The 14,330-nt window shown below is 40.3% G+C and overlaps 1 protein-coding gene across 1 annotated transcript in view; it reads right to left on the minus strand.

Annotated features, from left to right (window-relative positions):
- The window catches only part of rgs11 (regulator of G protein signaling 11), a 77,621-nt gene that overhangs the window by 18,550 nt on the left and 44,741 nt on the right, over nucleotides 1-14,330 (minus strand). Inside the window, exons 12-16 of the mRNA XM_031821446.1 lie at nucleotides 14,039-14,152; nucleotides 13,221-13,336; nucleotides 12,087-12,174; nucleotides 10,840-10,978; nucleotides 10,544-10,626 (exon numbers count right to left, since the gene is read on the minus strand). Coding sequence (XP_031677306.1) covers nucleotides 10,544-10,626; nucleotides 10,840-10,978; nucleotides 12,087-12,174; nucleotides 13,221-13,336; nucleotides 14,039-14,152 — 540 coding nt within the window. The remainder of the gene's footprint in view (nucleotides 1-10,543; nucleotides 10,627-10,839; nucleotides 10,979-12,086; nucleotides 12,175-13,220; nucleotides 13,337-14,038; nucleotides 14,153-14,330) is intronic.

Below are 14,330 nucleotides of genomic sequence, written 5' to 3' on the forward strand. Positions count from 1 at the left end.
ACAGCTTCATGTAGCTTTATGTAGGCCCTGACAGCTTTATGTAGGCCCTAACAGCTTTATGTAAGACCCCTGACAGCTTTATGTAGGACCCCTGACAGCTTTATGTAAGACCCCTGACAGCTTTATGTAGGCCCTGACAGCTTTATGTAGGCCCCGACAGCTTTATGTAGGCCCTAACAGCTTTATGTAGGCCCTGACAGCTTTATGTAGGCCCCGACAGCTTTATGTAGGCCCTAACAGCTTTATGTAGGCCATAACAGCTTTATGTAGGCCCTGACAGCTTTATGAGGCCCTGACAGCTTTATGTAGGCCCTGACAGCTTTATGAAGGCCCTAACAGCTTTATGTAGGCCCTAACAGCTTTATGTAGGCCCTGACAGCTTTATGAGGCCCTGACAGCTTTATGTAGGCCCTAACAGCTTTATGTAGGCCCTAACAGCTTTATGTAGGCCGTAACAGCTTAATGTAGGCCCTAACACCTTTATGTAGGACCTAACAGCTTTATGTAGAACCCCCAAAAGCATTATGTAGGCCCTAACAGCTTTATGTAGGCCCTGACAGCTTTATGTAGGCCCTAACAGCTTTATGTAGGCCCTAACAGCGTTATGTAGGCACTAACAGCTTTATGTAGGCCCTAACAGCTTTATGTAGGCCCTAACAGCGTTATGTAGGCACTAACAGCTTTATGTAGGACCCCTGAAAGCATTATGTAGGCCCCCTGAAAGCATTATGTAGGCCCTAACAGCTTTATGTAGGCCCTGACAGCTTTATGTAAGCCCTAACAGCTTTATGTAGGCCCTAACAGCTTTATGTAGGACCCCTGAAAGCATTATGTAGACCCTAACACCTTTATGTAGACCCTGACAGCTTTATGTAGGCCCTAACAGCTTAATGTAGGCCCTAACAGCTTTATGTAGGACCCCTGAAAGCATTATGTAGACCCTAACACCTTTATGTAGGCCCTGACAGCTTTATGTAGGCCCTGACAGCTTTATGTAGGCCCTGACAGCTTTATGTAGGCTGTAACAGTTTATGTAGGCCCTGACAGCTTTATGTAGGTCCTGACAGCTTTATGTAGGTCCTAATAGCTTTATGTAGGCCCTAACAGCTTTATGTAAGCCCTAACAGCTTTATGTAGGTCCTAACAGCTTTATGTAGGTCCTAACAGCTGTATCTAGGCCCTGACAGCTTTATGTAGGCCCTGACAGCTTTATGTAGGCCCTAACAGCTTTATGTAGGCCCTGACAGCTTAATGTAGGCCCTAACAGCTTTTTGTAGCACCTAACAGCTTTATGTAGGCCCTAACAGCTTTATGTAGGCCCTGACAGCTTTATGTAGACCCTAACAGCTTTATGTAGGCCCTAACAGATTTATGTAGGCCCTAACAGCTTTATGTAGGCCCTAACAGCTTTATGTAGGCCCTGACAGCTTTATGTAGGCCCCGACAGCTTTATGTAGGCCCTAACAGCTTTATGTAGGCCCTGATAGCTTTATGTAGGCCCCGACAGCTTTATGTAGGCCCTAACAGCTTTATGTAGGCCATAACAGCTTTATGTAGGCCCTGACAGCTTTATGAGGCCCTGACAGCTTTATGTAGGCCCTGACAGCTTTATGAAGGCCCTAACAGCTTTATGTAGGCACTAACAGCTTTATGTAGGCCCTGACAGCTTTATGAGGCCCTGACAGCTTTATGTAGGCCCTGAGAGCTTTATGTAGGCCCTAACAGCTTTATGTAGGCCGTAACAGCTTAATGTAGGCCCTAACACCTTTATGTAGGACCTAACAGCTTTATGTAGAACCCCCAAAAGCATTATGTAGGCCCTAACAGCTTTATGTAGGCCCTGACAGCTTTATGTAGGCCCTAACAGCTTTATGTAGGCCCTAACAGCGTTATGTAGGCACTAACAGCTTTATGTAGGCCCTAACAGCTTTATGTAGGCCCTAACAGCGTTATGTAGGCACTAACAGCTTTATGTAGGACCCCTGAAAGCATTATGTAGGCCCCCTGAAAGCATTATGTAGGCCCTAACAGCTTTATGTAGGCCCTGACAGCTTTATGTAAGCCCTAACAGCTTTATGTAGGCCCTAACAGCTTTATGTAGGACCCCTGAAAGCATTATGTAGACCCTAACACCTTTATGTAGACCCTGACAGCTTTATGTAGGCCCTAACAGCTTAATGTAGGCCCTAACAGCTTTATGTAGGACCCCTGAAAGCATTATGTAGACCCTAACACCTTTATGTAGGCCCTGACAGCTTTATGTAGGCCCTGACAGCTTTATGTAGGCCCTGACAGCTTTATGTAGGCTGTAACAGTTTATGTAGGCCCTGACAGCTTTATGTAGGTCCTGACAGCTTTATGTAGGTCCTAACAGCTTTATGTAGGTCCTAATAGCTTTATGTAGGCCCTAACAGCTTTATGTAAGCCCTAACAGCTTTATGTAGGTCCTAACAGCTTTATGTAGGTCCTAACAGCTGTATCTAGGCCCTGACAGCTTTATGTAGGCCCTGACAGCTTTATGTAGGCCCTGACTGCTTTATGTAGGCCCTAACAGCTTTATGTAGACCCTAACAGCTTTATGTAGGCCCTAACAGCTTTATGTAGGCCCTAACAGCTTTATGTAGGCCCTAACAGCTTTATGTAGGCCCTGACTGCTTTATGTAGGCCCTAACAGCTTTATGTAGGCCCTGACAGCTTTATGTAGGCCCTAACAGCTTTATGTAGGCCCTAACAGCTTTATGTAGGCCCCTGACAGCTTTATGTAGGCCCTAACAGCTTTATGTAGGCCCTATCAGCTTTATGTAGGCCCTAACAGCTTTATGTAGGCCCTAACAGCTTTATGTAGGACACCTGACAGCTTTATGTAGGCCCTGACAGCTTTATGTAGGCCCTATCAGCTTTATGTAGGCCCTGACAGGTTTATGTAGGCCCTAACAGCTTTGTGTAAGCCCTGAAAGCTTTATGTAGGCCCTGACAGCTTTATGTAGGCCCTGACAGCTTTATGTAGGCCCTGACAGCTTTATGTAGGCCCTAACAGCTTTATGTAGGCCCTGACAGCTTTATGTAGGACCTAACAGCTTTATGTAGGCCCTGACAGCTTTATGTAGGCCCTAACAGGTTTATGTGGGCCCTGACCAGGTGAATCCAGCTTTCACCTGGATTCACCTGGTCATTCTGCTTCAGCTTTCACCTGGATTCACCTGGTCATTCTGTTTCCGCTTTCACCTGGATTCACTTGCTCAGTCTGTGTCAGGGAAAATGCAGGTGTTCCTAATGTTTTGAACACACACTGTATATTGTAATGCTATATATATATATTTACAAGTGTATATATTGTAATGCAGCATATCTTGAGGAGTATATATTGTATTGTAGTATATTGCAGAGTTTATATTGAGGAGTATATATTTGAAGAGTATATACTTAACATTTATTGAGTATATTTTGAGTTGTATATATTGTAATTGAGTATATATTGAATATATATTCAGGAGTATATATTTGATGAGTATATATTGTGATTGAGTATATATTAACTATATATCTGTCACGTTCTGACCTTTATTTCCTTTGTTTTGTCATTATTTAGTTTGGTCAGGGCGTGAGTTGGGGTGGCCAGTCTATGTTTGTTTTTCTAAGATTTTGGGGATTTCTATGTTTCGGCCTAGTATGGTTCTCAATCAGAGGCAGGTGTCATTAGTTGTCTCTGATTGAGAATCATACTTAGGTAGCCTGGGTTTCACTGTTTGTTTGTGGGTGATTGTCTATGTTAGTTGCTTGTGTCAGCACAGTTCTCATTATAGCTACACGGTCGTTATTTCGTTTATTGTTTTGTGTAGTTTGTATTCAGTGTTCAGTGCTTTCTTTTATTAAAAAATCATCATGAACACATACCACGTTGCATTTTGGTCCGCTTCATACGACGACCGTGACAATATCCAGGAGTATATATTGTAATTGAGTATATAGTGAATATATATTCAGGAGTATATATTGCAGTGTAGTATATATTGACTATATATCCAGGAGTATATATTTTAATTTAGTATATATTGACTATATATCCAGGAGTATATATTGTAATTGAGTATATATTGAAAATATATTCAGGAGTATATATTGACTATATATTATTGAGTATATATTGTAATTGAGTATATATTGAATATATATTCAGGAGTATATATTGCAGTGTAGTATATATTGAATATATATTCAGGAGTACATATTGCAGTGTAGTATATATTGACTATATATCCAGGAGTATATATTGTAATTGAGTATATATTGACTATATATCCAGGAGTATATATTGTAATTGAGTATATATTGAATATATATTCAGGAGTATATATTGCAGTGTAGTATATATTGACTATATATTATTGAGTATATATTGTAATTGAGTATATATTGAATATATATTCAGGAGTATATATTGCAGTGTAGAATATATTGAATATATATTCAGGAGTATATATTGCAGTGTAGTATATATTGAATATATATTCAGGAGTATATTGCAGTGTAGTATATATTGAATATATATTCAGGAGTATATTTGCAGTGTGGTATATATTGAGTATATATCAGGAGTATATATTGCAGTGTAGTATATATTGAGTATATATTCAGGAGTATATATTGCAGTGTAGTATATATTGAGTATATATCCATGAGTATATATTGAGTATATATTGTAGTGTAGTATATATTGAGTATATATTCAGGAGTATATATTGCAGTGTAGTATATATTGACTAAATATCCAGGAGTATATATTGCAGTGTAGTATATATTGAGTATATATTCAGGAGTATATATAGGAGTGTAGTATATATTGAGTATATATTCAGGAGTATATATTGCAGTGTAGAATATATTGAGTAAATGTCCAGGAGTATATATTGAGTATATATTGCAGTGTGGTATATATTGAGTATATATTCAGGAGTATATATTGAGTATATATTCAGGAGTATATATTGAGTATATAATGCAGTGTAGTTTATATTGAGTATATATTCAGGAGTATATATTGCAGTGTAGTATATATTGAGTATATATTCAGGAGTATATATTGCAGTGTAGTATATATTGAGTATATATTCAGGAGTATATATTGCAGTGTAGTATATATTGAGTATATATTCAGGAGTATATATTGCAGTGTAGTATATATTGAGTATATATTCAGGAGTATATATTGCAGTGTAGTATATATTGAGTGCATTCGGAAAGTATTCGGACCCATTGACTTTTTCCACACTTTGTTACATTACAGATTAAATTTTTAAACAATCCTCAGCAACACAATGTTACATTACAGTCTCATTCCAAAATGTCAGCAACCTACACACAGTACCCACAAAGTGAAAACAGGCTTTTACAATATTTGGTTGTTGTTGAAAAAACAGAAATACCTTATTTACATAAGTATTCATCATAATAACTGTCATTTCTCATCATAATAACTGTCATACCTCATAATAACTGTCATTTCTCATCATAATAACTGTCATACCTCATCATAATAACTGTCATTTCTCATCATAATAACTGTCATACCTCATCATAATAACTGTCATACCTCATCATAATAACTGTCATTTCTCATCATAATAACTGTCATACCTCATCATAATAACTGTCATTTCTCATCATAATAACTGTCATAGCTCATCATAATAACTGTCATACCTCATCATAATAACTGTCATACCTCATAATAACTGTCATTTCTCATCATAATAACTGTCATTTCTCATCATAATAACTGTCATACCTCATCATAATAACTGTCAAACCTCATCATAATAACTGTCATTTCTCATCATAATAACTGTCATTTCTCATCATAATAACTGTCAAACCTCATAATAATAACTGTCATTTCTCATCATAATAACTGTCAAACCTCATCATAATAACTGTCATAGCTCATCATAATAACTGTCAAACCTCATCATAATAACTGTCATAGCTCATCATAATAACTGTCATTTCTCATCATAATAACTGTCAAACCTCATAATAATAACTGTCATTTCTCATCATAATAACTGTCAAACCTCATCATAATAACTGTCATAGCTCATCATAATAACTGTCATACCTCATCATAATAACTGTCAAACCTCATCATAATAACTGTCATTTCTCATCATAATAACTGTCATTTCTCATCATAATAACTGTCATTTCTCATCATAATAACTGTCAAACCTCATAATAATAACTGTCATTTCTCATCATAATAACTGTCAAACCTCATCATAATAACTGTCATAGCTCATCATAATAACTGTCAAACCTCATCATAATAACTGTCATAGCTCATCATAATAACTGTCATAGCTCATCATAATAACTGTCATTTCTCATCATAATAACTGTCATAGCTCATCATAATAACTGTCATTTCTCATCATAATAACTGTCAAACCTCATCATAATAACTGTCATAGCTCATCATAATAACTGTCAAACCTCATCATAATAACTGTCATTTCTCATCATAATAACTGTCATACCTCATCATAATAACTGTCATAGCTCATCATAATAACTGTTATACCTCATCATAATAACTGTCATAGCTCATCATAATAACTGTCATACCTCATAATAACTGTCATACCTCATCATAATAACTGTTATACCTCATCATAATAACTGTCAAACCTCATCCTAATAACTGTCATAGCTCATCATAAGAACTGTCATAGCTCATCATAATAACTGTCATTTCTCATCATAATAACTGTCAAACCTCATCATAATAACTGTCATAGCTCATCATAATAACTGTCAAACCTCATAATAACTGTCATACCTCATCATAATAACTGTCATTTCTCATCATAATAACTGTCAAACCTCATCATAATAACTGTCATAGCTCATCATAATAACTGTCATACCTCATCATAATAACTGTCATACCTCATCATAATAACTGTCATACCTCATCATAATAACTGTCAAACCTCATAATAACTGTCATACCTCATCATAATAACTGTCATACCTCATCATAATAACTGCCATACCTCATCATAATAACTGTCATAGCTCATCATAATAACTGTCATACCTCATAATAACTGTCATACCTCATCATAATAACTGTCATACCTCATAATAACTGTCATACCTCATCATAATAACTGTCATACCTCATAATAACTGTCAAACCTCATCATAATAACTGTCATAGCTCATCATAATAACTGTCATACCTCATAATAACTGTCATAGCTCATCATAATAACTGTCATAGCTCATCATAATAACTGTCATAGCTCATCATAATAACTGTCAAACCTCATCATAATAACTGTCATATTTAAATAACTATTCAGATCCTTTGCTGTGAGACTCTCAGGTGCATCCTGTTTCTACAACTTGATTACAGTCCACCTGTGGTAAAGTCAATTTACCTGTCTATATACAGTGGGGCAAAAAAGTATTTAGTCAGCCACCAATTGTGCAACTTCTCCCACTTAAAAAGATGAGAGGCCTGTAATTTTCATCATAGGTACACTTCAACTATGACAGACAAAATGAGGGAAAAAAATCCAGAAAATCACATTGTAGGATTTGTTATGAATTTATTTGCAAATTATGGTGGAAAATAAGTATAGCCTGCGTCTGTAATGGGTCTGCAGTCAAACGACCACCCCTCATCACTGTCAAGCGCTCCCTAAAACACTTCAGCGAGCAGGGCCTTTCTAATCGGCCAGGGTATCCTGGAAGGATAATGACCTCATTCCAACAGTAGCATTGAATAGGCCCCGCGATATGCAACTGTTCAGGGAACTTAGCAACCAATATACCCAGGCAGTTAGGTAGGCAAAGGCTAGCTTTTTCAAACAGAAATTTGCATCCTGTAGCACAAACTCGAAAAAGTTCTGGGACACTGTAAAGTCCATGGAGAATAAGAGGACCTCCTCCCAGCTGCCCACTGCACTGAGGATAGGAAACACTGTCACCACTGATAAATCCATGATAATTTAGAATATCAATAAGCATTTTTCTACAGCTGGCCATGCTTTTCACCGCTACCATGGTCAACAGTTCCGCACCCCCCACAGCATCTTGCCCAAGCCTCCCCATTTCTCCTTCACCCAAATCCAGATTGCTGATGTTCTGAAAGAGCTGCAAAATCTGGACCCCTACAAATCAGCTGGGCTAGACAATCTGGACCCTCTCTTTCGAAAATTATCCGCCACAATTGTTGCAACCCCCATTACTAGCCTGTTCAACCTCTCTTTTATATAGTCTGAGATCCCCAAAGATTGGAAAGCTGCCGCAGTCATCCCCCTCTTCAAAGGGGGAGACACTCTAGACCCAAACTGTTACAGATCCATATCCATCCTACCCTGCCTTTCTAAGGTCTCCGAAAGCAAAGTTATCATACAGATCACAGACCATTTCGAATCCCACCGTACCTTCTCCGCTATGCAATCTGGTTTCAGAGTTGGTCATGGGTGCACCTCATTCACACTCAAGGTCCTAACCGATATCATAACCGCCATCGATAAAAGACAATACTGTGCAGCTGTCTTCATCAACCTGGTCAAGGCTTTCGACTCTGTCAATCACCGCATTCTTATCGGCAGACTCAACAGCCTTGGTTGACTCAAATGACTGCCTCACCTGGTTCACTAACTACTTCTCAGATAGAGTTCAGTATGTCAAATCGGAGGGCCTGTTGTCTAGACCTCTGTCAGTCTCTAGGGGTGCCACAGGGTTAAATTCTCGGGCCGACTCTTCTCTGTATACATCAATGATGTTGCTCTTGCTGCTGGTGATTCTCTGATCCACCTCTATGCAGACAACACCATTCTGTATACTTCTTGCACTTCTTTGGACACCGTGTTACCTAACTTCCAGACGAGCTTCAATGCCATACAAATCTCCTTCCGTGCCCTCCAACTACTCTTAAATCCAAGTAAAACTAAATGCATGCTCTTCAACTGATTGCTGCCCACACCTGAACGCCCGTCTAGCATCGCTCTGTACGGTTCTGACCTAGAAAATGTGAACAACTGCAAATACCTAGGTGTCTGGTTAGGGTGTAAACTCTCCTTCCAGACTCATATTAAGCATCTCCAATCCAAAATTAAATCTAGAATCGGCTTCCTATTTCGCAACAAAGCATCCTTCACTCATGCTGCCAAACAAACCCTCGTAAAATTGACTATCCTGCCGATCCTTGACTTCAGCGATGTCATTTACAAAACAGTCTCTAACACTCTACTCAGCAAATTGGATGCAGTCTATCACAGTGCTATCCGTTTTGTCACCAATGCCCCATATACTACCCACCATTGCGACCTGCATGCTCTCGTTGGCTGGCCCTCGCTTCATTTTCGTCGCCAAACCCACTGGCTCCAGGTCATCTAAACGTTTTTGCTAGGTAAAGCCCCGCCTTATCTCAGCTCACTGGTCACCATAGCAACACCCACCCATTGCACGCGCTCCAGCAGGAATATTTCACTGGTCACCCCCAAAGCCAATTCCTCATTTGGCCGCCTTTCCTTCCAGTTCTCTGCTGCCAATGACTGGAATGAATTGCAAAAATCTTTAAAAAACTAAAATCTCCACTAAAGCTGGAGACCCATATCTCCCTCACTAACTTTAAGCATCAGCTGCCAGAGCAGCTTATAGATCATTGAACCTGTACATAGCCCATCTGTAAATAGCCCACCCAACTACCTCATCCCCATATTGTTATTTTATTTTTTGCTCCTTTGTACCCCAGTATCTCTACTTGCACAATCATCTTCTGCACATCTATCACTCCAGTGTTTAATTGCTAAATTGTAATTATTTCGCCACTTTGGCCAATTTATTGCCTTACCTCCTCCCATTTCCAATTTTTTCTTATAAATGCGCAAAAATGTTTAAAAACCTGTTTCTGCCTTTTTATTATGGCGTATTGTTTGTAGATTGATGAGGAAAAAAACTGTTGAATCAATTTCAGAATAAGGCTCTAACCTAACAAAATGTGGAAAAAGGCAAGGGGTCTGACTACTTTCCAAAGGCACTGTACATTGTAATGTCGTATATTGGGGAGTATATATTTAAGCAATAAGGCCCAAGGAGGTGTGGTATATGGCCAATATACCACAGCTAAGGGATGTTCTTATGAGAAACACGGAGTGCCTGGACACAGCCCTTAGCCGTGTTATATTGGCCATATTTGACATGTATAATGAGGTGTATATATTGTAATATAATTTATTCGGGAGGTTGTATTGGAGAGTATATATTGTAATGTAGTATATTGAGGAGTATATATTGTAGTATATTGAGGAGTATATATTGTAGTATATTGAGAAGTATATATTTTTATGTATTATATTGAGAAGTATATATTGTAATGTAGTATATTGAGGAGTATATATTGTAATGTAATATATTGAGGAATATATATTGTAATGTAGTATATTGAGAAGTATATATTGTGTTGTAGTATATTGAGGATTATACATTGTCATGTAGTATATATTGTAATGTAAAATTTCCTGAGTACCTCTTCTTGGTCTCCTGGGGAACGATGGCTTTGGCCAGCATGTTCTTATACAGCTCAGACTTCAGATACCTGGGGTAGGAGTCCTAGAAGTCAGAGGTTAGAGGTTAGATACCTAGGGTAGGAGTCCTAGAGGTTAGATTCCTGGGGTAGGAGTCCTAGAGGTTAGAGGTTAGATTCCTGGGGTAGGAGTACTAGAGGTTAGAGGTCAGATACCTGGGGTAGGAGTACTAGAGAGGTTACGGTTTACAGTTCAGGGGTTAGAGGTCAGGGTTCAGGTGTTTGAGGTCATGGGTTACCTTCTTCATGAGGAAGTAGATGTGCATCTGGGCGTCGTCCATAATGAAGCGATGAGGTCGTTTGATTCCCTCCAGTGTTCTCTCCATGGTCTTACTATCGATGTTCACCCAGCGAGCTGCCCCAGGGGCCAGAAAGTTCCTACACACACACACAGATCATAATACCACATACCCAGATCACAGTACCACATCACTCAGTCATAATACCACATCACTAAGTCATGGTAACACATCACTCAGTACCACATCACTAAGTACCACATCACTCAGTCATAATACCACATCACTCAGTACCACATCACTCAGTACCACATGACTCTGTCATAATACCACATCACTCAGTCATAATACCACATCACCCAGTACCACATCACTCAGTACTACATCACTCAGTCATAGTACCACATCACTCAGTACCACATCACTCAGTCATGGTACCACATCACTCAGTCATAATACCACATCACTCAGTCATAATATCACATCACTCAGCACCATATCACTCAGTACCACATCACTCAGTCATAGTACCACATCACTCAGTACCACATCACTCAGTAATAATACCACATCACTCAGTACCACATCACTCAGTACCACATTGCTCAGTACCACATCACTCAGTCATAATACCACATCACTCAGTCGTAATACCACATTACTCAGTCATAATAACACATCACTCAGTACCACATCACTCAATACCACATCACTCAGTACCATATCACTCAGTACCACATCACTCAGTCATAGTATCACATCACTCAGTACCACATCACTCAGTAATAATACCACATCACTCAGTACCACATCACTCAGTACCACATCACATCACTCAGTACCACATCACTCAGTATCACATCACTCAGTCATAATACCACATCACTCAGTACCACATCACTCAGTCATAATACCACATCACTCAGTACCACATCACTCAGCACCACATCACTCAGTACGTCGATCTTTCCTCAATAAAGCAGCTATCAGTCAAATCACTGCAAGTTAGAAAATTGTGTTAGTTTTACTCCATGGGTAGACCTGTTTGTGCTTGTCTGTGTGTCTGTGTGTGTGTGTGCGTTTGTGTGTGTGTGTGTGTGCGTGTGTGCGTGTGCGTGTGTGTGTGTGTGTGTGTGTGTGTGTGTGTGTGTGTGTGTGTGTGTGTGTGTGTGTGTGCGTGCGTGTCCGTGTGTGTGTGTGTGTGTGTCTGTGTCTGTGTGTGTCTGTGTGTGTGTGTGTAAACCTACTTGTAAACCTCCTCTACTTTCAGGATGATCTTGGAGCTCTCTCCATGCCTCAGGTCCTCACAGGCCACCCAAAAACACAGGTTCTCCGCTGAAACACACACACACACACACACACACACACACACACACACACACACACACACACACACACACACACACATACACACACACACACGTGACTAGAGAACTAACCTAGAGATCACTAACCTCCGTTTGGATGAAGATATCTTCCTGACATCAGAACAGAGATCACTAACTTCCGTTTGGATGAAGATATCTTCCTGACATCAGAACAGAGATCACTAACCTCCGTTTGGATGAAGATATCTTCCTGACATCAGAACAGAGATCACTAACTTCCGTTTGGATGAAGATATCTTCCTGACATCAGAACAGAGATCACTAACTTCCGTTTGGATGAAGATATCTTCCTGACATCAGAACAGAGATCACTAACCTCCGTTTGGATAAAGATATCTTCCTGACATCAGAACAGAGATCACTAACTTCCGTTTGGATGAAGATATCTTCCTGACATCAGAACAGAGATCACTAACTTCCGTTTGGATGAAGATATCTTCCTGACATCAGAACAAAGATCGCTAACCTCCGTTTGGATGAAGATATCTTCCTGACATCAGAACAGAGTTCACTAACCTCAGTTTGGATGAAGATATCTTCCTGACATCAGAACAGAGATCACTAACCTCCGTTTGGATGAAGATATCTTCCTGACATCAGAACAAAGATCGCTAACCTCCGTTTGGATGAAGATATCTTCCTGACATCAGAACAGAGTTCACTAACCTCAGTTTGGATGAAGATATCTTCCTGACATCAGAACAAAGATCGCTAACCTCCGTTTGGATGAAGATATCTTCCTGACATCATAACAGAGTTCACTAACCTCAGTTTGGATGAAGATATCTTCCTGACATCAGAACAGAGTTCACTAACCTCCGTTTGGATGAAGAGATGAAGAACTGGAATATCAATATTGACTGGAATCTGGCTGAACAGAGATAATATACATCCGGCTGGTTTCTATCAGCAGGACAGAACGGCAGTCAGCTCAACGGAGGAGGTGTGTGTGTGTGTTTGTGGTGTGTGTGTTGTGTGTGTGTGGTGTTTCACCACTGAATTCTTTCTCCAGGTAGATCATAAACTCTCGTCTTCCCATCGAGTCGTTCAGAAGTTCCATGAAGCTGAAACTCCAGCGCTCCACTCTCAACCTGGTTGGAATGCCCACCCTGCACACACACACACACACACACACACACACACACACACACACACACACACGCCAACACACACACACACCGCACATGCCAACACACACACGCCAACACAGACACACACACGCCAACACACGCACTCAAACACACCACACACACACAACACATGCACGCATAAACACACATGTTTTAAGTGTTAGTTGTGTCTGTGTAGGTTTTTGTGTGTGTGTCTGTTTATGTGTCTGTGTTGGTGTGTGTGTGTGTCTGTTGGTGTGTGTGTGTGTTTGTGCGTGTGTGTTACAGTGTGTGTGTGGGTTAGTGTGGTTTACGGTTAGCGTGTGTGTTTGTTTGTTGGCGTGTGTGTGTCTGTGTTGGCGTGTGTGGTGTGTGTGTGTGTTGGCGTGTGTGTGTCTGTGTTGGCGTGTGTGTGTGTTTGTGTCCGTGTTGGCGTTTGTGGTGTGTGTGTGTGCTTGTGTTGGCATATGTGTGTCTGTGTTGGCGTGTGTGTGTTGGCGTGTGCGGCGTGTGTGTGTGTGTTTGTGTGTTGGTGAGTGTGTGTGTGTGTGTTGGCGTGTGTGTGTGTGTGTTGGAGTGTGTTTGTGTGTTGGTGAGTGTGTGTGTGTGTGTTTGTGTGTGTGTGTGTGTGTGTGTGTGTGTGTGTGTGTGTGTGTGTGTGTGTGTGTTGGCATGTGTGGTGTGGTGTGTGTGTGTGTTTACATGTCAGTGTTGATGGTCCAGTGTGAGGTGTCGTCAGAGATCCAGGGGTTGCTAGGGAGACAGCCTGACATGATGGGGTCATGGTGGAGGTACTGCTCACTGTACTTCATGAAGCTACACACACACACACACACATACAGACACACACACACACACACACACCCCGTTATCATCAATCTGCCTGAGGAGACATCCATTAGAGGCTCATAGAGACATAGAGAGAGAGAGTGTGTGTGAGAATGTGTGTATGAGTGTGTGTTTACATGTGTGTGTGAGAAGGTGTGTCTGTGTG

Source organism: Oncorhynchus kisutch, unplaced genomic scaffold, assembly GCF_002021735.2.
Source record: "Oncorhynchus kisutch isolate 150728-3 unplaced genomic scaffold, Okis_V2 scaffold3976, whole genome shotgun sequence".
Lineage (NCBI taxonomy): Eukaryota > Metazoa > Chordata > Actinopteri > Salmoniformes > Salmonidae > Oncorhynchus > Oncorhynchus kisutch.